Source organism: Diceros bicornis, chromosome 24, assembly GCF_020826845.1.
Source record: "Diceros bicornis minor isolate mBicDic1 chromosome 24, mDicBic1.mat.cur, whole genome shotgun sequence".
Taxonomy (NCBI): domain Eukaryota; kingdom Metazoa; phylum Chordata; class Mammalia; order Perissodactyla; family Rhinocerotidae; genus Diceros; species Diceros bicornis.
In genome coordinates this window covers 20,021,000-20,043,151 of record NC_080763.1, presented here as the reverse complement: position 1 = coordinate 20,043,151, position 22,152 = coordinate 20,021,000, and the positions used below count along the sequence as shown (strand labels likewise).

At 42.2% G+C, this 22,152-nt stretch overlaps 1 protein-coding gene across 13 annotated transcripts in view; it reads right to left on the bottom strand.

Annotated features, from left to right (window-relative positions):
- Positions 1-22,152, bottom strand: part of SIPA1L1 (signal induced proliferation associated 1 like 1) — a 357,896-nt gene that overhangs the window by 45,519 nt on the left and 290,225 nt on the right. For 12 of the 13 annotated variants that reach the window (XM_058567248.1, XM_058567256.1, XM_058567251.1 and 9 more), the window contains 2 exons: positions 20,234-20,503; positions 2,321-2,470 (listed from right to left, as the gene is read on the bottom strand). In XM_058567248.1, the coding sequence (XP_058423231.1) occupies positions 2,321-2,470; positions 20,234-20,503 (420 nt within the window). The remainder of the gene's footprint in view (positions 1-2,320; positions 2,471-20,233; positions 20,504-22,152) is intronic. The other variant, XM_058567261.1, reaches the window with a different exon arrangement.

The window sequence follows — 22,152 nt, the reverse complement described above, 5'->3', positions numbered from 1 at the left end:
CTAAGAGTGCTGGAAGAAAGCTATGGCGGCCCCCTCACCTCCACGATTCTCATCTTCACGTTGTACATCCTCAGTTATGTTTCTCACACCATGGTCTCCCAACTCCTCATTTATCTAGTCCGTCCCTCCCTCTGGACACACCCTGCCTCGCCAACATTCCTCAAAGTGTGTGGTCCAAAACTACATCTCCAAGGATGGTAGAACAGACCCTAGTCTTTTCAACAGCGCTGCTTTTTAACTGCCTCTCATTCCCATCCTAAGCTTGTGCAGGTGCCTTTCCCCGCCATGTAAGTCAAGTAGGTATTATTAAACTTCCTATTAAATTCCACCTCTCAACTGATTTGGACGGTCTCAATATCCTCACACAGCGAGTGGGCAGGCACACATCATACCCACACAGATGGTAGCCCCACTGAAGCAGAAGGAGGACCACAAAGGAACAGATTACATTTACGGACAATAATTGCATACTGACCTATTGTTCTTAGCTCATGCTTTCGAGCTTTTTCATGAGTTTGCAGCAGACTACATATATTCCTGCTTCACTATCAACTTGTACATATCTGTTTTTACTGGGCTAAGTTGCAGAGTAGATGTAATCATTTCTCCCTTGGTAAGGGTACCTTTAGGATCAAACCTAGCCCATGAGCAATGCATATGAATCAGAGAACCACTGTCTCCTGTGTCACTGATACAGGCAAAAACCGCTTTCGATCTAGAGGAAAACCTTGTATCATCACCTTCTTGTAAAAATCGCCCCAGGTAAAAAAGATGTTACACGGTATAATAAATAATCTCTGGGTAACCTCACAAACAATGGAGGGAACCCTCAGTACCACCTATGGTAGGGATAGTATGAAATACCAAGTTGAACAATTATCACCTCATTAAAAATACTGTGCAGCATGGGCACTGGAACCACATTTCTAACATTAATATTCACCAAAACATTAATGTTTCAACCTAGATTTTGGTATACCTTTAAAGTATATCATCACTTTAAGTCATCAGAAGAAAATAATGCTTTTTTGTTGTGTTAGCTCTTTTGTATTTTACTGCTGTACAAACACTAAAGTTGCAGTGAATTCCTATCTTTGAAGTCAAACCAGACCATTTAAAATTTACTAATTAAAATAAGAAATAATGAGTTAGGCTTGTGGTGCGGCATAATAATAGTTAACTCATAAAACCTTTTGCAGGGAGTCATGAATAAGAGCTGAAATTTTTTTTGTAATTGTCACTAAAGTAATTAAAATAAGAAATGTGCATGTTAGAGATGCGACAAAGGAATCCTCAGGGAGATGTGGGCTGGGGGTGGGAAGCATATTTTATAGTGGTTTTATTACCTACTTTCTGCTAACATAAACATTTAACAACAACAACAAAATTATATTTAACGGCTGTAAAAACCAACAAAATACTATAGGATAAAAAATACCCATCATGAAGGTATTCTGAGTAGGCATGATTCTTTTGTAACACGGTAAAATCTCAGGAAAGTAAACAAATCAGGTGTGCATTTGTTAAAAATATATTTCGGGAAAACTTAGACTAGAAACATCAGTTTTTTAAAGCACCTCACATTTGATTTTCAAATGGTTCGAGTTCTTCGTCAAGTTCCCCCAGGAGCTATCGCAGCTGGAAGTCTTGATGGTCCTCTTCCTCTAGGCAAAGGCAGTTGGTGTGTGCCATGTAAGGTTTTGCTGCTAATTACTTCCCAGCCTCAGACATTCTAGTTTTTTTTCCCCCTTTTAGTAGCCTCTAAAATCATGTCCATTTAGCTTTTCACTTGTAAGTCTTGTCAGAAGCAAATAGCTACTTTTGGGTGTTTAGTGTTTTCAAAAAAGATGAAAAAAAAAAAAACCAAACAACTCACAGGCTGTAATCACAGAAGACTTTTAAAGTGTGAGAAAAATAATTTTAAGCTTAGATATGAAGATCGTTTCCCGTACTTTAACAGCAATACAAACTCCAACCAGCGCAAACAGTATACTACTGAGTTCACTTTGGAGGAAACATTAAGAAGTGACAAAATCTGTACTATGAAACTAGACAATATATATAATGGAGAAATTGATGTAATTTGATTTCTCTGCCATTGAGTCCTTAGAGACTAGAGAATGATAAACTTCCTAAGATGTGGTTTGAACCAGCCATTAAAACATTTTTCTATCCGGAATATTAACCACATTTTCCCTTTCGTTCTTTTGTAAATCGATCAAGACTGGCTAAATGGATATCACTTCACATGTCTGAATTACAGAAGAAAGACAGTGATGTCAACGGGGACCATGCACAATGTGGCCAATGGCATACCTACCCTTCGGGCATGGATTTTTGCCTGTAAGTGCCCCCACCAGAGCCAGTCTCGCTGGATGAAGACAGGTTGCTAGGGGAGTTACGACACTGCTGGGATCTTGCTAAAGCCATGGATGAGACCGTCACATAGATGTCTGATCCAGGAGACAGCCTGTGTGTGCAAACCAAAATATGAAGTCAACAATTTAAAGGGAAAACCCCAAGGCAATGCATGCTGGATAATATCATGCAAATGCGACAAAGGCAGCGACTTCATGGAGACAGTGAAAATGAAGCCAGCTGGAAGCCTACAAAAGAAACTTCCCTGTGAAACTACTCCCTACGGAAACAGCTGGAAAACTGTCTTGAAGGGGGCAGGGGTTGGGGGCGTCAAAAAATAACAGGGGAAAAAAACACGTATGTTTCCAAAGGCTGCCAGAATTCAATGGGCTGAATGGCTTATGCACTTTCCTAGTATAGCAGTGCAGAGGATAACTGAACCCCACTGACATTAACACAGCAATTAATTCCAATTTTTCACATGGTTCCCCCAGAGTATATGACCACAGTGAGACGTACATTCTTTGTATGCTTCGTTTTCCAATTTTATTACTCAAAGTCTGGAATGAAAATGAAGATTTTCCTATTTGGTATTCATAAATGTCATTGATAGCAGCTTCACCATACAAAAACCTCAATGAAAAAATGCCTAGAGTTGCAGTTGTTGAATTTAATTGGAATTGCTGAATTTATATAATATCACAGTAGCGGGGGCTCCGCACAGCCACCTAACACGTGTATTTCTAAAGTTGTGGATCCTTCATCCTGCTGACTGGCTCTTTTTTTTTTGTGAGGAAGATCAGCCCTGAGCTAACATCCATGCCAATCCTCCTCTTTTTGCTGAGGAAGACCTGTTCTGAGCTAACATCTATTGCCAATCCTCCTCCTTTTTTTCCCCTTTTTCTCCCCAAAGCCCCAGTAGATAGTTGTATGTCATAGATGCACATCCTTCTAGTTGCTGTATGTGGGACGAGGCCTCAGCATGGCCGGAGAAGCGGTGAGTCGGTGCGCGCCTGGGATCCAAACCCAGGCCGCCAGTAGCGGAGCGCACACACTTAACCACTAAGCCACGGGGCCGGCCCCTGTTGACTGGCTCTTGAGATGGAAACTGGTGTTTTGTGGTCAGGACAGACGTCTATTTCTTCCCTCTACCTCCTCTACTCTAGTTGGCAATGGGGCAACTGCTCAGATATCAGTGATGCTGACAACTGTGATCAGGTGTAAACTAAACCTTAATAACGATGATCTTTTATCTCAGAAGCAAATGCTGGCACAAATCATTTGACTCTTGCAGCAGGGCAGGCCATTTTGATTTTATAGCAGAGGGGGTGGAATTGAAGTCATTCGTCCAATAAGCCAGGCCTCTCGATTCTAAGTCCACCACACTCCATGCTAAACTATTGCTGTCCCCTAGGGAAGGCTGGGTTTTCTTTTCTTAATAAGACTGTTTGCTATGGGTCTGCATGGTCAGACGATTTTGTATGTAAAGGTACCTTATACTCAAGCCCAAGTTCTGAAGCCTTAGATCCTGATTCACTGAAATACAGCAGTTGCCTACAAAGAACCTACGAACCTCGTGTAGCAGGGCAGGATGGGGTTTCAGGTACAGGAAGTTGACAGAAGGAGTTAACAGAATCAAAATGAGAAGCTTTTCTAACAGAAAAAGAATAAGAGCAGATAACAACAAGTATGACTCCCAGATCCATCGATGCCCAAGGGGCAGATCTCTGACTTGAGAGCCAGATCCTTGTCCTCAGGGACAAACCTGTCATCTCCAGCTGTCTCCTAGATATCTCCACTGAACACCCTCACCGGCAATTCAAATCAAATCTCTTAAAAACAGAGTTTTTCCAGTCCTTCATCCCCTAATACCCCAAACCTGTCCCTCCTATATTTGTTATCTTAAGCTAAACATTTTGAAGCCATTTTCCTCCTCCCCTTTCCTCATATTCTACAGTCAACTGGTCTACTTAAGTCTAACTATTTACTGAGCACAAACTGTGTGTCAGGCACCTGGGTGCTAGCCTTGAAAACACAAAGACAAAGAGGATAACTGGTCTCCAACCTGCTGATTGTCCCCAAGCCCCCCCACTTCCGGCCTGGATCAGTACAACAGAGCTCTATCTGGTCTTTCCACTTCCCGGCTCTGTCTACCCCACACCTCCAAGCCCCCTACCATCCCAAGTCATCTGACTGCTAACACCTCTCCATCAGAGCTTCCCTCTGCCTATAGGATAGAGGACCAAATCCCTGGCTTCCTCTTCCAGGCCCTGGACCATCTCCCCCAAGCCCATCCTCATCTCCAAGCTCTTTACCTGCCTCCAAGCACCCTGCATTCCGGTCACATTCAGTGTGCCCCAGTTCTCAGACTCGCCCACCATATTCATACCTTTATTTATCTTGTCCTTTCTGCGTGGAAAGCCATCCCCCTTTTTTACCCACATAAAATCCTTTTGCTCCAAGGCCTAATTCCAACATCATACCTCTGAATTCATAGATTAATTAGAACCTCCTCGAGTCTGGCAATGGTCTGTTCTTTGCACCATTGTAGCACATCCTATAGAATGGTTAGTTTTACCAGTGTCTGTTTCCCCAACTAGATTCTGTCCTTAAGGGGCAGGACTGAGCCTTATGTATCATTACATCTCTGGTTACTTGATACATGTTTGAAGAAGAATACACGATGATCTTCACATTCTTGCTGCTTAATATACGAATGAAGGAGAAGAATCCCTATCAGCAGCGTAGAAAATGAAGAACAGTAGGAAGGTTCAGGATAAGGGCCTGCAGTTACATCAGATGCCCCAAGCCAGGGGTTCTCAACCACAGTGGGTCTACATCAGTTGAAAAACAGTGGGTCGCTAACAATAAAGCGCCAAAATCTGTGAATAATTTACTAAAAACAATTATAACAAAGTTAATATGCTGTCTTAAATGTGAGAAAAGGGGATGATGGAATTATGCTAGACACCCTTTTGTGTGTCATCAATCTGACATATAATGGTGAGAGAACTTACCATCACCAATCTTGTTACTGCTACAGACTCAGAGAAATATGGGCTAACCACATGGCTGGCAGCCTCACTAGGTGCTAGGCTCAGGAGAGGGGTATGTGTGGGGCAGCCATGGTGGGGTCAAAGACTAGTGGGGTCTTGGAACACTAGCTCATCCCTACTTTGGGTGATGTGTTTTGATAAGAGAAAGATCAAGACATTTATCTGGGTCCCATAAAATGGATATCCCTATATTCTTTTCCATTAAGACATTTCCCAAATTTCTCACTATTTATTCTGAAGTAATTGGAAGGGGACCAGAGGAGGGGAGGAAGGAGAGGGGTAGGTTACAAAGACGGACAACCAGGTAAGGATTAAGGAACAGCAAGAATGCAAATATAACAAGAGACCACACTCCTTTCTGCCTTAAGAGTTTGACTTTATAGGCACCGAATACAGAAGAACTTCCAATCCAGTTTCGTTTTGTAGCTGGTCTGATGTCCTTACTGTGAAAACGGGGAGGTGTTTCAGAAAGATGGAAAAAAAGGAGATAGCAGTAGAATGTTAACGTGCTTGGGGCCGATGCAATATCTGGGGGCCTGATGATTTTTTAACTTTCCTCGGGGTAAACAAGTGATGCCAATGAATTATATCTATGGTGCAAGTTAAAATGTTTATGCTTCTATGGGAAGTGACAATATGATTCCATAGGAAAAGTCAAGATGTAACTTTTATATCTGTATTTGGAGCTTGCTTTTCTTACCCTGCTCTCCAAAACAGACACTAAGCTAAAATATCTCATGCTAGTTCTCAACCTAAGCTCTTTTATTTGGCAGATGTCTCAGAAAATTCTACTTGGTTACTGGAGTTATCCCAAAGTGAAAAAATAGCATTTCCAGAAGGCCGGCATTCATTCCCATCCCTTTTCTGCATTTATATAACTCAATAGCGGCTTTGTTTTCTGACTCTTCACACACACAGAACACACATACAGCAATTCACGGAATGCCACCCAAATGTTTTTACGACTCTAGATGTATGTATGGTGGGCAAAAAAAAAGTCAGAATTATCCCTTATTCTGATGACTTACTCTTTTCCAAACACTGTGAATCTGATACCATCACACAAATGTTATCCGAGAGCAGACCTAGTTTAGGCAATGAGGTACCGCCTGCCCGGCACTGGTGTCCACTTCCGCCAGAGAGAGACTGTTACTGGAAGGTGGGCTGGTTACCGTCTTGCCACTTTGAAAAAAGTACCCCCCCAAATTGGCTCAAATAGGAAGCTAGCATGCTGGCCTCTTGAGTCTTTGTCCCCTCCACCCAGCCTATTTTAAGGGTTGCTGAGGCCAGTGAAGGGTTACTGCAAGATCACAAGTCTTTTCTTCTCTTTTGAGATAAACCCAGATCCTTCTACTTTCTCTTAGTCTTAATGAGCCCCGGACATTCTGGATGTTAATGCCCAAATAGGTTTAGAGGACTAAGATTAATACATCTTTCAATTGCTGTGAGATCTTTCAATTCTGTGGAATATAAAAAATAATCTTAAAAAAAAAATGCTCTGGTCACGGTCAGAAAGGAAATTTCCAAACCTTTTAGCATTAATTTCAGTAGATTCTCTTCCCTACATTCGTACAAATTTAGCCAAGGAATAACTAAATACTTTTAAAGTAACCGACATTAAATGTTCTCTGGGGCGGCCTATTACTTCCTTCTGCAGAAATAAAACACCAGGGCTTTTTCATTGTATGAAGAATGCAACAACTGAAAAAGTCATGACCCTCAGCCTGACAGACAATACTTCCACAGTCTGCAGGACTACACTTAACACCAGCTTTTCATTTATATGCAGTGCATTTCATTGCAATGAAAACAAAGAGTTGAAGGGGATGGACATTTAGGAAGAGATGGTCCAAGATCAATATCAGTTCCTCATTTTTCTAGAAGCATTCCCATACTAGGATAAAAGGGAGAAGGGAACTGCCAAAAAAATTCCCAGGTTTCTAATCAAATAACCCTTGTCCCCCACCACACCCTCCCACAAGTCAACTCACAGGGCTACATACATGGTGTTAACATTAATAGATTACTATTAAATTGGTCTCTCCAGATTGTGATTATAATTTATCAATTTACAGATAAGGAATTCTCAGTCTCCGAGGAGCTGATGATAAAACTTTTTCCTGAGTAGTTAGGTATAAGTTTATGCCTCTATTTCCTGCTTTTTACTCCAAAGTGACAGCATTGCTTAGATGTGTCCAAGGAGATGAGGCCCTCTGAAACTCAAGAGCAAACAGTGGAATGATGGTCAAAACAACTGAGAGGGTTTCAAATAGCAGTAATGATTGACAAATTAGATCCTTGAGTCCATAATTAATCACAGCATTTTACCACAACTCAGCAATTAAAATGCAATTCACCCAGGGAATAGGAACAAGTTAAAGTCTGTCTTAAGCAATGCATATCAACCAGGATTCTTCCAGAACTACGTAAAAAAGAAAAAAAAAAGGTCTCTAAAATGATTCAAGGTAATGTAATTTGGTGCTATACCCAGACTAGAGTTTGAACAAGCTGTGTTCCAATTCAAGCAACTCACCCCTGTGTCTTTCCATCTCTTCCTACGGTGGACTTCGTGAACCAGAGATACCCCTGGTTTTCTGACCAGACAATTCATATCACCTGTTCACAATGGATCGTGAAATCCTGTTCTGATGAGTCTCCTATGACAAGGTCAATTTACAACAAGGAATAACTCTCTTGTACGGTTAGGAAAATACGGCAATTCATCACACTGAGATAAATGAAGCATCACTTCACAGCTGTTGGCAGGCTGTTAGAAGTTCACAGCCTGGCACACATCATGGGCGCCTCTTGAGAAGAGTCAATTTTATACCTAAAAGCGATTCTAAAGAACAGAAAATAAAAAATGGATTGCATGCAGCAGCAGCTACGTAATTCATAGGACTCCATGCAAAATGAGAATATGGGTCGCTTTGTTGACACAGCATTACAAATTTTAAGGCATCGACAGCACAGCGTTAAACGCAGCTTGGATCCTTCTAAGTGTGGGGGCCCTATGCAACTGCACAGGCTGCACGCCCATAAAGCTGGTCCTGACTGCAGCACATGTGACTGGGCCCCCTCAGCATACAAACACGCACGCACTCGTCGGCAAGTATTTCTTGAATGCCGTCTATGTGTGGTGGTGGATTTCCTTCACGTAGTGTGGTGGCTAAGATAGGGGCTCTGGAGTCTGATGACCTTGATGCTAATCTCAGCTCCACCACTAACCAGCTATGACTTTGCACAAATTATTTCATCTCTCAATCCCTGGGCATCCTTATCTGTAAGAGGGGTAAACAGTAATGAACTTACTGGGTTGCTGAGTGGATTAACTGAGAAAACTCACCTGGACTTTGAATAGAGCTTGGCACAGAATAAGAGCTCAGTAATAGCTATCTATAGTTTTTAAGTAAACTGTAACTGTAATGAGAGCAGTATAAACAGAGAGTAGAGGGGCTCAGGCAGGTTAGAAGTCAAATCTTGTTGGAAAAAGTAGGGGAAAGGAAGCTTTATGAAGAAATGCATTTGAGATGGGTCTTGTAGGAAACCAAGGATTTTCTTTCACAAAGTCAAGAGTTATGACATAGGAATGTGAGGGTGCACGTGGCCACCCACGATGATACAATAGGCTGGGGCACTGGACACGGCTGAGAGATTGGTGGGGGCCGTTAATGGAAGGACAAGTGGGCCTTGCAGGGTGAGCCCACGGATGGTAAGCTAAGGAAGCACAAACTTCATCTGTCAGGTAACGAGGAAGCACAGAAGGTTCTGCAGCAGAGCACTGGTGTGGTCAGAGCTGACCTCGTAGAACCTGGGTGAGCAGGCATAAAAGGGAACGCCCAAAGAATGTCTTTTTTTTTTTTGCCAAGGTGTTAAGAGAATTGATGAAATAAGTCTAAAATTTGAGAGATACGCAGACAGATAAGAATCCATTAGTTCACCACGAATACTAACCTCTTTGAATAGTCCTATCCTCTGCCAATATTCACAACTACTTTATGAAAAGAAGTCACAACCAAATCCTTTGGTGAAAAGCTAAGTGATTTTTTGGGGCATGCTAGAATTTTAAAGACTGGAAAAAATTAAGCAACTAAATTCATTCCCTAGCCCATCATACAAACAGAAACCAGGGAAGTAGAAGCCGAAATACAATACGCCACACTGGCCTCTGCTCAGAGTGGCTGCCCATGTGCACCTTCAAGTGGTCTCCAAGACCCCCTCCCCCTCCTTACAACTGCCCTGAGCCAGGGGAAGAGAAAAACACCACCACACAACTTACTTTCCTCACCCACAGAATTCTACCAGTCCTAATGCTCCTGGATTGCAGCGAGTTTGAATTCTACAATCAAGTCCAAACCATCTGTAAACTAGTTCCACCAATTACTTGACAAGCACATACTGCTGACCTCGGTTCAGGGCTGCACTGTACCTTCACCTCTACATCCCTACTTCTGTTTTGTGCCACTTAGTATGCCATCACCATTTGTCATTTCAAAAATATAATGGGAAACTACACACAGCAAAGGAAACCATCAACAAAACGAAAAGACAACCTAACAATTGGGAGAAAATATTTGCAAACCATACATCTGATAAGGGCTTAATCTCCAAAATATATAAAGAACTCATGCATCTCAACAACAAAAAAACTAACGACCCAATTAAAAAATGGGCAAAAGACCTGAACAGACATTTCTCCAAAGAAGATATACAGATGGCCAACAGACACATGAAAAGATGTTCAAAATCACTATCAGGGAAATGCAAATCAAAACTACAATGAGATATCACTTCACGCCTGTCAGGATGGCTATAATTAACAAGACAGGAAACAACATGTGTTGGAGAGGATGTGGAGAGAAGGGAACTCTCATACACTGCTGGTGGGAGTGCAAACTGGTGCAGCCACTATGGAAAACAGTATGGAGATTCCTCAAAGAATCAAGGATAGAACTACCATATGATCCAGCTATTTCACTCTTGGGTATTTATCCAAAGAACCTGAAAACACCAATTTGTAAAGGTACATGCACCCCTGTGTTCATTGCAGCATTATTCACAATAGTCAAGACTTGGAAGCAACCTAAGTGTCCATCAAGGGACGAATGGATAAAGAAGATGTGGTATATATACACAATGGAATACTACTCCGCCATAAGAAATGATGAAATCCAGCCACTTGTGACAACATGGATGGACATTGAGGGTATAATGCAAAGTGAAATAAGTCAGAGGGAGAAGGTCAAATACCGTATGATTTCCTTCATTAAGTAGTAAATAATAACAACAATAAACAAACACATAGGGACAGAGATTGGATTGGTGGTTACCGGGGGGGAGGGAGGGAGGGAGAAGGGTGAAAGGGATAGGGTTGTGATTAGTGTTTTGGTGGTGAACGTGGTGTGGTCTGTGCAGAAATGGAAGTATAATCATGTACACCTGAAGTTTTTACAATGTTATAAACCAATGTTACTGCAATAAACAAAAAATTAAAAAAAAAAATATAATGGGAAACTACAAAAGTCAAACAAAAAGTGACAGACTGGGAGACTACAAGCTACTTCATTAGGCTGGATTCCAATTCTCTCCAGGAGTGGGGACTGGTAGGGCGATAGTGAACTCCTACACACACATGCAAGCAGGGCCACAGGTATATGAGAAAACCCCATCTCCTGCCATCCCTCCTTGTGTATTTGTGGTATGTTCCTTAAAATGTGCCTGCAGATCCTAAAAAGGTGGATCCAGAACAAACAGTCCAAGGCCACCTTTATGTGACCCAGAGCAAGCCCTCTTGTGGTACGGCCACCAGCTGAGAGCCCAGCAGTCAGAGCACAAACACACCCAACCCAAAGAAACACAGACACTTGGGTGAAGAGATCAAATCAACCCCGCTGACCAGCCATAGGACACGCTGTCCGTCTCATTATTTCACAGCAATTGTTCCTGCAGATAAAAAGGAAACCCACTTTTCTCAACAAGCACTTTATGACAGGCAGATCCCAAATGCCACTCGGTCATCATACTGAGGGGTTTTCCCGAGTGGAAGCAGACTCTAGTCAGACTGTTCGCTTTCCAGGGCTCTGAACAGAAGGCTTACGGGAAAATTTCACACTGATGACTGTGGGGGGTGGGTCTAGCTAGCTAATTTGTCTTAAGTATCACTAATTTCCACAAGTTTATATATGTGTTGTGCAATCAACAAATCTTAAAGAAAAATGTCAGTGGTTTCAAATATAAGGCAGCAGAATAATATACTTTCTCTCCCTGGGAGGTATTTATTTATTTATTTTGGTGAGGAAGATTCACCCTGAGCTACATCCATTGGCAATCTTCCTCTTTTTTTTGCTTGAGGAAGATTAGCCCTGAGCTAACATCTGTGCCCATCTTCCTCTTTTGCATGTGGGATGCCTCCAACAGCATGACTGATGAGTGGTGTATGTTGGCGCCCGGGATCCAAACCCACAAACCTGGGCCGCCGAAGTGGAGCGCATGGAACTTTGCTGGCCACGGGGCTGGCCCCAACCCTGAGAGTTATTTAAATTCCCGATGATAAATGAGTTCACGTAGCTCACGTGCCCTCATCGGGCAAAGGGCATAAGGCTCTTGTTCCCTTCTCTACGAGGAGGAAGGTTACAGCAGGATACATATTAGATTTGGCTTCTGGGAAGGCCCTCCCCATGTTGTGTCTGTGTGTGTGTTATCAGCGGTGGGGAGCTGAGGAAGCCCCAAGGCCATTGTGGGCCCTTACAGATCCTCCCTTAAGGTGTGACCAGGCCAGGCCTCTCTGGGTGATCCTAATGCAGAACACTCCCTTGAGCTGGGTAGGAGGGCAAGACCCCACTGCTGGGCACATACAGGAGTACAGTTCCTTAGGGACACGTAGAGCAAATATGACCACATGCCACCTTACTGCTCTTCCCAGAACACAACTGCTTTTTGCAAGATCATCTCTAAGGTCCATTCTCATTCGCATGGATAGTTTTTGCAGAATTTTCTGCAACTGCTCAGTTCACCATGACTGATTTCAGCACAGCAGGCTTCCTGATTTCATCTTCTCTGTCTCACCCAAGTTAACCATGACACTGTCGCTGTAGACAACACAACCTGCTCCTGGAGACACTGACCCACCCATGCGTAGCCCAGATTAGGCTGAAGACTGACTCATCAGCCCAGGCTGACAAGCCCTACCCATATCCCTATAGGGCCCAATTGAACTAGCTCTGTTTTACTTCCACGTAGCTGTGTTTGGAAGAGCACCTACAAAATGACAACAGTGACAAAGAGCAACTGCCATTTCCTAAGCCTCACTATGCGTCAGGCCTGTCCCAAGGGCTCGGATTGGATAGAGAGTAACTACATATATCTTTAGTTACTAACCTCAGTTAATCTTCACAGCAACTCTGAGAGATGGGGCTAGTGCCCCATTTGATTCGTGGGGACACTGATGTGTAGAGGGGATAGGAACTTCCCACTGTCACATCACTCCCAAAGGGTGGGGCCGGGATGCAAATCAAGGCCCCTGGACTACCGAGCCTGCACTCGTGGCGTCCCTAGGAGTTTCTCAGAGGGTCACACTAAAACACTGGTGGCCCTGCAGGGAGGAAGCCCTGAGGAACATTTTCCTAGGCTGAGCACAGAGCAGCTACTTTCAAGGCCTGAGGAACGATCAGGCAATTCTAGAGCCTGAGCTGGGAGCCACGTTGGAGCACTCTGGTCTCACTCCCTGGGTCACTCTGGAGGGAAGGGAACTGGGAGGTGTGCCAAGCTCAAGCCACTGTGCCCACTTCCTAAATGCTTAAATAGAAAACATCTTTGTACCATAATCTAAAACTGGGAATTTGCAAATTATCTAGACTATAATCCCAATGTGGAAGCCACAGTATGCTCGCTCCTTTGAAGAGCTGGGGCTAAAGAGTCTTAAGAGCCTGGTGAGTTTAAGTGAAGAATGGCCCTCTGCTTTTCTACCTTATCTTTGCTGACAAATAAAACACCGTAATACAGTTTCAAACAAAATGAAACCTTTCATATGAAATTCAATCATGAACAACTCACATTTCACTGAGTCAATTTTAGATAGCTTTACCTGCAATATACTTTTAAAAGAGGAGTATTCTAAACTTAGCCAACAAAAATCAAAGAATTCTACTTAAATCTAGCTTTAATTCTATAGTTTTATCAGACTATAGTGTTTTACTTTTACCTATCATTTAATTTTTATAAAAATAAATTTATTTACCCAGTGTCCATTGATGGATGAATGGATTTAAAAAATGTGGTACATACACAAAATGAAATACTATTCAGCCTTAAAAAGGAAAGATTATGGATTGAATGTGTCTCCCCTAAATTCATATATTGAAGCCCTAATCCTCAATGTCATGACATTAGGAGGTGGGTCCTTTGGGAGGTAATCAGGCTTAGGTCATGAGGGTGGAGCCCCATGATAAGATTAGTGTCTTTACAAGAAGAGGAAGAGAGACCACAGCTTCCTCTCCCTGTCATGTGAAGATACAGGGAGAAGGCAGCTGTCTGCGAGCCAGGAAGAGGGTCCTCACCAAGAACCACACCTGTGTAACGTGCATCTTGGACTTTCCAGCCTCCAGAACTGTGAGGAATAAATGTCTGTTGTTTAAGCCACCTCGTCTATGGTATTTTGTTACAGCAGCCCAAGCTAAGACAGAAAGGAAATAGGACACGTGCTACAACATGAATGAATCTTGAATACATTACGCTAATAAACCAGTCACAAGAAGACAAACACAGTATGATTCTAATTGTGTGAGGTACCTAGAGTAGTCAAATTCAGAGACAGAAAGTAGAATGGTAGTGGCCAGGGGCTGGGGGGAAGGAATGGGGAGTTAGTGTTTATTTAATGGATCCAGAGTTTCAATTGGGGAAGATGAAAAAGTTCTGGAGATGGATGATGGTGACAGCTGCACAACAATGTGAATGTACATAATGCCACAGAACTGTACACTTACAAATGGTCAAAATGGTAAATTTTATGTCATGTATATTTTACCACAATGAAAAAAAAATAAAACAAACAGATTTTTCTCCTTAATTGATTTACTTCTGTTCCTACTTCTTTAAGAAAGTTCTTCTTTGCTTATTGGTTTAATTACTAAATAAAGTGTTAAAAAATTCATTCCAGTCTATCAAAATGCAAGAATCTGTGGTTGGTCCTTGGGATACAACAATGAATAAGACAGGCTACCTTAACGTTGGAAAAGTGGGCAAACGATTAAAATGAAGTATAATAAACTCTGTGAAGGAAGCAGATATTGAGTGACATAAACATTCCCAGGAGGGGCAATTGAGGTAGGGATGGGAGGAGAGTGTTTTAGAGGAATTAAAGGAGACTTCTCAGAGGAGGTGAGCTGGGCTTGGTGCTAAAATACCCACGGTTGCTAAGCTGCTGCAAGAGAGAGTGAGGGGCAGAGCGGCAGGTGTAAAGGCATCAAGGAGAGAGAAAACATGGCCACAGAGAGTCAGTGACATGCCTAGAGCCTGGGGTGGCAGGGGGACAGAGAAAGACAGGGTAGGTAACTCACGGGGGGAGACGGACTTGATACTGAAGGCTGTGCAGAGGCTGTAATGCAAGGCAGGCCCTGAGGAGCGCTTTCATTTTTATTAGGCTGCCTCATGCAGGATGCAGCATGGAGGGGTAGAAAGCAGGAGGCTGGAAATCAAATTTGGAGGCTGTTTTGGCCACAGAAATCCTAGTGTAAAATGAGAGCCCCTAAGGCAATGACAAGGAGGGCGCTTCACATGATGCAGTCTATAGAGAAGCCAGAATATAACGAGGTACACCTAAAATTTACATAATGTTATAAACCAATGTGACGTCAATAAAAACAGGCAGGCGGAACTCAACAGAAGTTTAGGACTCGATAACTAAATGAGTGTGGAAACAGGGACGAGGGTGGAGGGGATGGTGATTATGAGTCCTAGTTCTGCTCTGGATACTCGGGTAGATGGCAAAGCCCTTCACCAAGGGTAACACGAGAAGGAAGAGGTGATGGAGGGCAGGAGTGCAGCTGAAGTCAGTTTGGCCTTGTGAGTAAGACGCACTTGTGTGACATTCAAGTGCAGATGTTCAATAAGTAGTCAGGCATATGAATATGAAAAGTAAAAAAGAGGTCAAGGCAAATACAAACAATGAAGGAAGTGCCCACATACAGATGATGGCTGAGGTGACTATAATAAACTGTTCTGACATATTGCACAGTGTGAGATTAAAAGAAAAATGAAGAAAGAACTATGGGGGACACAAAATGTTGGGGGTGATGAGACAGGTGCAAAGAGCTGACAAAGTAAAAAGCAGTAGTGAAGTTTTGGAAGACAAGGAAAAGGAGTTTGAAGGAGCAGGGAGCGGTGAATGGTATCAGATAAACTGAAGACCACAACATCCAGGGGCTTTAGAAATATGGAAGCCAATGGCGATGACGCATGAGCAATCCCAGTGAAGCTCAAGAGTTCCACGATTTAAGGATCTTCACGTCAAGTCATACAACTACGACACAGGTGGACAGTATTTGAAAAGTACAACTCCTGAAACTTCTAACCACAGCTAATGTTCTAAACAAAGGAAGAGTAAAGTTTACCATAGAACCTGTATGAAATAAATTTAGAAAGCACTTCCTTAAAAATAAAGATTGAATGGGCACATGACTATTATGCTCTCTGAGAAGAGAACTCTGTAAGTTTGTTTCAACAATATTCAGCAGGCACAATCTTCATGCCCTGTATGGTGCTGTTGTCTGCTGAACAGGAGACTAGGAAGGCTGCAAATGCAGCCAGCCAGAACCGTACGTAAACGAAGAGGCCCTCTCCATCCAGCCACTCAGAGCTCAATGCAGCAGGGAAAGGGTAATAACATGGCATCCAGGTAAAACTCAAAAGTATCAACGGTTCTTTAAGAGCCAACACCAAATATTTATATAAGCGCCGCTAATATTTCATCTAAAAAAAGAGAAAGGAAAGTTCTTTTATATGCTAAGATGCCTGTATTTATACAAAGGCCCTGAAATAACTAACTTTCCTGAGCAGATTAACACAGATCAAGATTTTATTACTGATCCCACATTATGTTTAAACACAGAAATGTGTTAAGTTCAATGTGCTACAGTCAGCTATTTTTATTTCAGTTCTACCTTTACACTCTAGATAAATTTGAGGCCAAAAGAGTGATTGCATCAGATTATCTATTTTTGTTGAATAAATATTAATTCTGTTAATAAAAACTACCCCCATCTGGGGCCAGCCCCATGGCATAGTGGTTAAAGTGACGCGCTCCGCTTTGGCGGCCTGGGCCTTGCAGGTTCGGATCCCGGGTGAGGACTGATGCACCACTTGTCAGGCCATGCTGTGGCGGTGTCCCATATAAAGTAGAGGAAGATGGGCATGGATGTTAGCCCAGGGCCAGTCTTCCCAGCAAAAAGAGGAAGATTGGCAACGGATGTTAGCTCAGGGCTGATCTTCCTCACACACACACATAAAAAAACAGAAAAAACTACCCCCATAAATACTATAAAATTCTGTATTCAAAAGCCCACCCTTTTGAAACGCATAAAGCTCATGTATTTAAACCAAATAGAATTAGACTTTACTCTATTTAGATGGCAACTGGGTCACCCGTTCTTACTGTATCAGTTTCTCTTAATGTATAGAAAGCACAATTCAGCGAAATAATTCTTGTTAGAAACTCCAAACGCCAACACATTTTAGTATACCGTACAAATCCTGACCTTGGAATTAAAGGAAAAAGAATAATCCACTCCACAAATATATTTTTTAAAAATTGTTGTTAATAATCTTTAAGTCTGGGATCTTGCATACAATTCAAGAAAAACTATGCTTCTACAAGCAGTAAATTAATGTTTTCTTCTAAAATGAACCGTGCTGGATCCAGCCATGGTGAATGACGCAGGCAGATTTGTGTAGCATGGGCAGGGCAGACTTGAGACAGCTCCTAATTTAAGCTAGTTTCTCTACGGTTAAACACAACTTGCCTAACCTGGGGGAGAAAAATAAGTGGAAGGAAACAGCTATGTAAAGGCCATACTTTAGTTTCAATATGGAGCTCATGCCATTATCGGTAAGGCAAGATTCAAGTATTTGTTTTGACTATTTGTGATTCATGTGGAAGGTCCATACCACACTTTACAGACTGCCCAGGTACAAATGTAAATGGCCCCTGGACAGGGCTGGTATGAAGGGGAGAGTCAGTCAAATGGATGAGGACGTGTGAACCAGGGGCCTCGCCTCCATATCTCAGTAAGACCATGAAGGGAATGCATGCATTTTTCAGTTATATTTTACTTCATTTCATAGAAGAAATTATATTCCCAGGTAGACTTTACGAATCTGTGGATTCATGAAGGACTCAGGAAGTATTCCTGATGAATGCCATGAGTCTATTCTATACCCAAATATTCCTAAAACAGTAGCAAACAAAGTTTCTCAAATACTACCTTCTATTTATGACTCGAAGTTAAAACTTAAAAAAAGAAATATCGTATTACTAAAAATTAGGAATGCTGAGATAGGAAACTGAATTCTTAAATTTTCACAAAAGAAGAATATCTATCTAATTACCACATACTTCAAAATGAAGATGAGCCACATTAACCCAAATATCTTGAAAATGTAGGGCTGAGATTTTACATCTCACTATGCTACACTAAGATCTGAAATCCTAGTACAGTGTCCTAAAGAATACCTGAAACTAAGAGGCTTTAGAGGGAATTGAGTAGAGGTTATTTCCCCAAAAACCACTGGTGGCCTCACTTCCGCCACTTTTATCTATATAGCTTAGAGAGTCACAGGGCTGCTCTTACAGTGTTTTACGGTAAGAACTCACTTAGATTCCCTTTCCTCTGGGTGGAGTTAAGATGAAAGGGAGACAGAATACACACAGAAATAACCTCTAGAACTCAAAGAGCTCCATCCGGAAAAACTGGAGTTGATGCATTCTCTAGCACTAAAAGCTGCTTGCAACATAGGATGATAATTAGCTACAAAAGATATTTTCACTTTTGGAGGTCAGTATTTTCAGCAACAAGCTTTAGTTTCTGTTGCAGAAATTAAAGTCAACGTGGAATCAAAATATATTCTGCTATTTTATTATATGGAATATTGTATAAAGAAAATAACACAAAAACAATTTCACTTGTAAAAGCCCAATCATTGCTCTGGAGAGAAAGAAAATAGCATTGAGAGGGAAAAAAGGTCCTTCTCTAAATAACGGTTTCCTAGGTTCATCTTTCAAAACGTGGGCCAAATCATGACTTCCAGTTAGCACACCACCTCAGAGAGAGCCAAGGGTGGAATGTGTAGAACAAAGAATTTATTCAGAGATCTCTTGGATGTTTTTCCTCCTCAAAATAATGAAAGCGAGGAGTCCAGATGGGAATGTGGCCACTTTCGGAGAGCAATCCTTTACTGAGATAATAGCATGGCTCTGTAAATAAATTTCCAGGATTAAGTGAGAAATTTTAGAAAGACAACTAGTTTTTTTTGTTTGTTTGTCTGTTTTTTATTAAATTATTTCCACATGGTATTTTAGTATTTCTGAAATAGTTAAGCGACAATGTTGCATGCAGCAGCTCAACAGTGAGACTAAGATAAAGACACCACAGTGCGGTTTTTAAAACCTCCAGCTCTCTGCTCCCCATCTGAACCAATGACTAAGCATAGCTGGGACCCGTTTTCCCTGGCACCTTGTTCTTGCTGGACCTAGTTCCTGCTGCTCAGATGAGCCACGGTCACGTTTTGGGTCCTCCTTCTACCCAACATAGCTCCTGGAACAGAGACTTCTCCCCAGCTCCAAGCATTTCTGATCCCTCTCTAGCATGGGAGACACAAAAACATTCTGAGATGTGATCAAGACAAGCAGAAGTGATGGGGAAAGGACAGTGGGTGGACAGAAAGATGTTGGCTTCTTCTAGCGGGTGACTGGCAGGTTACTGAATGCAACTGTCTCCTTCATTAGCATAGGTAATTAGGGGTAACTAAATTTACTGTGCAATTATTTAAAATTTTATAGCCAATTCTTATTCACATTTTAAAAGTACTTAATCTAGTTTAATTTTTGGCCTACATTCTGGTTCAAAGTGCAGAATTTTACAGTGAATTCCAGACAAAAGTGCCAGGGCATCCTTGTTAAGGACGAGTTAACCAGTTATCATATGTGAGGGAACTCACTGTGACTTTCAATTTAACAGCAAACCTTGGTTTCTTCCTTTCTGAGATCCCTCAATCCCTCTCATTTTGCTTACTTTACTCAGGGCTGAGTGTTTTAACATACCCACTGTTTTATTCTACTTTCAGAGCAATGGAAAATACGTTTGTGCTATACTAGTTGTTTCTCTTTCACACAATTCTTTATTAGCAAAGTGACACAAATACAGATACTCAACCAAAAACCCACATTCTGTTGCTATTATCATATCACTTATTCCCAAAAGATGATGACTGTCAAAGATGATAATACGGTCAATGTCACCTCAAAGAGTCTGCCAAGTTCTAATCCACATGGCTACTAAGTGTGCAGTGACGATTTCTGTTGATATCACATGGAAATGACAGAGCCCAAATACCATCACACAGAGCCAAGTGCTATGCTGGAATACATCCTCATTTATCCTTATGGCTTTGGAAGGCTACCATGGTTGGAAAACCACTGGTACATGCATCTCAGTTTTAATTCTTGACTTCTAGTAAAATATGGGAAGACCTAACGGTGAGTGCTTATGGGTCTGGTGCTATTTCAGTTTGGGGCAGAGATTTAGAGCAAACCTCTGAGGCACACTCACCGCCTCTCCAGCGGGCGCCCGTCACTGGAGATGCTTCGAGGAATGTTGGTGGCTCTTTCTGGAGGAGCCATCTTCCCGTCTCCTTTCCCAGCATTCAGCCTCGAGGTCATGGGACTCTGCACCTGGGACGGGACTTGAGGTGAATGAGGCCCCTTGTTGGCATTCCTCTGCCATTTGTTATTATTTCGGAAGGGAAACTTGAATTCATACGAAACTCCTTCATTCATTTTGTACTCCATCACTGGCATGCGGTAGGTTTCAGAGCAGCTCCTATTGGGGGAGGGCAAAGAGAGAAAAAAAATTAATATCGTTTTTGTTTGTTAGTGGAATCACACTGATTCTCATTAACAGTTAAAATGGATCAAACACTTCATTCTCTGTTCCAAACCATCTTGTAATCATTGGGCCTCATAATTATTTTCCTTTCAAAAACCAGAACCCCAGGAAGTGTTATACTAGTATTTCCCTTTGCTCAATCCCAACTGTTGAGTCTGAGATACGGAGTTCTGAAAAAACAATGAGACCTTTGGTCACCCTGATGGGTGGTGGGGGTAGGGGGCAGAGTCAGTACTGAGACCTGAGGAAGGAAGGCCGCCAGGACAGCAAGCCCTAAGTGGGGGCCTCGGAGGAAACAGTCAGTCAGCTTTACACATCTTCCGTTGAGTATCATGACTGGGGATCTAAAACGGTGTTCTGTTTTGAATTTGTTGGGATCCCGATAATCAAAAAATTAAGTGAGGAGAAATCTTAAAATCCAAACTGAGAGCCAAATTTAGCTCAGAAGGAGAAAAAAAAAAGCCAATTATAGAAATTCTGCAATTATCAAATTGCCAGAGAACAAAGCATAATCTGAAATCAGGCTTTTTTTTCCCCCAAAGGCAGAAATCCCCCATGGCAAGGCTGTCCCCTGGTAGCGGCCTGAGTGAAATGAACGGCAGGCACAAATGCCTTCTGTCACATTAGCCCGTTTTTGTGCCACCATCCCAACCCCCAAACGTTAGGAAATGTGGAACCTGCTTTCCATTCCCTTTACTCAAACAACCAAGGAAGGTTCAGTCAATCATTAACTTGACTGACAGAGAAATTACTGAAAAAACCTATTCCTACTACAGCACTAACTCAAGCTGTGCATTTGAATTTCACCACTAAGTGAAAACAGTGACTCTTTTGTGTGTGTGAGGAAGATCAGTCCTGAGCTAGCATTCAATGCCAATCCCCCTCTTTTTGCCGAGGAAGATTAGCTCTGGGCTAACATCTGTGCTGATCTTCCTTTACTTTATATGGGATGCTGCCACACCACGGCTTGACAAAGCGGTGCATCGGTGCGCACCCAGGATCCGAACCTGCAAACCCCGGGCCGCCAAAGCAGGGTGTGCGCACTTAACTGCTGCGCCACCAGGCCGGCCCCCAAAATGACTTTCTTTCTTACAGGAATTTCAAAGATTGAGAAGCAGGTGGGAAGCCCGGGAAAGGAAGGGTTAAGAGTGATTATGAAATCGTCCTTTAAGGGGGACCTTAGAGAGTATGAGGAGAGTCCAAACCAGCGCCATCCAGTAGAAATACAATGGGAGCCGCAAATATGAGCCACATATGTAATTTTAAAATCTCTACTAGCCACATTTAAAAAATAAAACAGGTGACATTAATTTAATAATATATTTTATTTAGCCCAATATATCCAAAATGCTATCTTTTGAGCATGAAATCAATAAATCAATATTAAAAAAATTAATAATGAGATATTTTACATTCTTCTAAATTTGGTGTGTATTTTCCACTCATAGCACATCTCACTTTGGATTAGCCACATTGCAAGGGCTCCTTAGCTACAGGTGACTCACGGCTCCTGCACCGGACAGCACAGGTGCAAGGGGCATCCAGCCAAAGGCCTGGTCTTGATGTGGGGAAGGAAGGGGCTT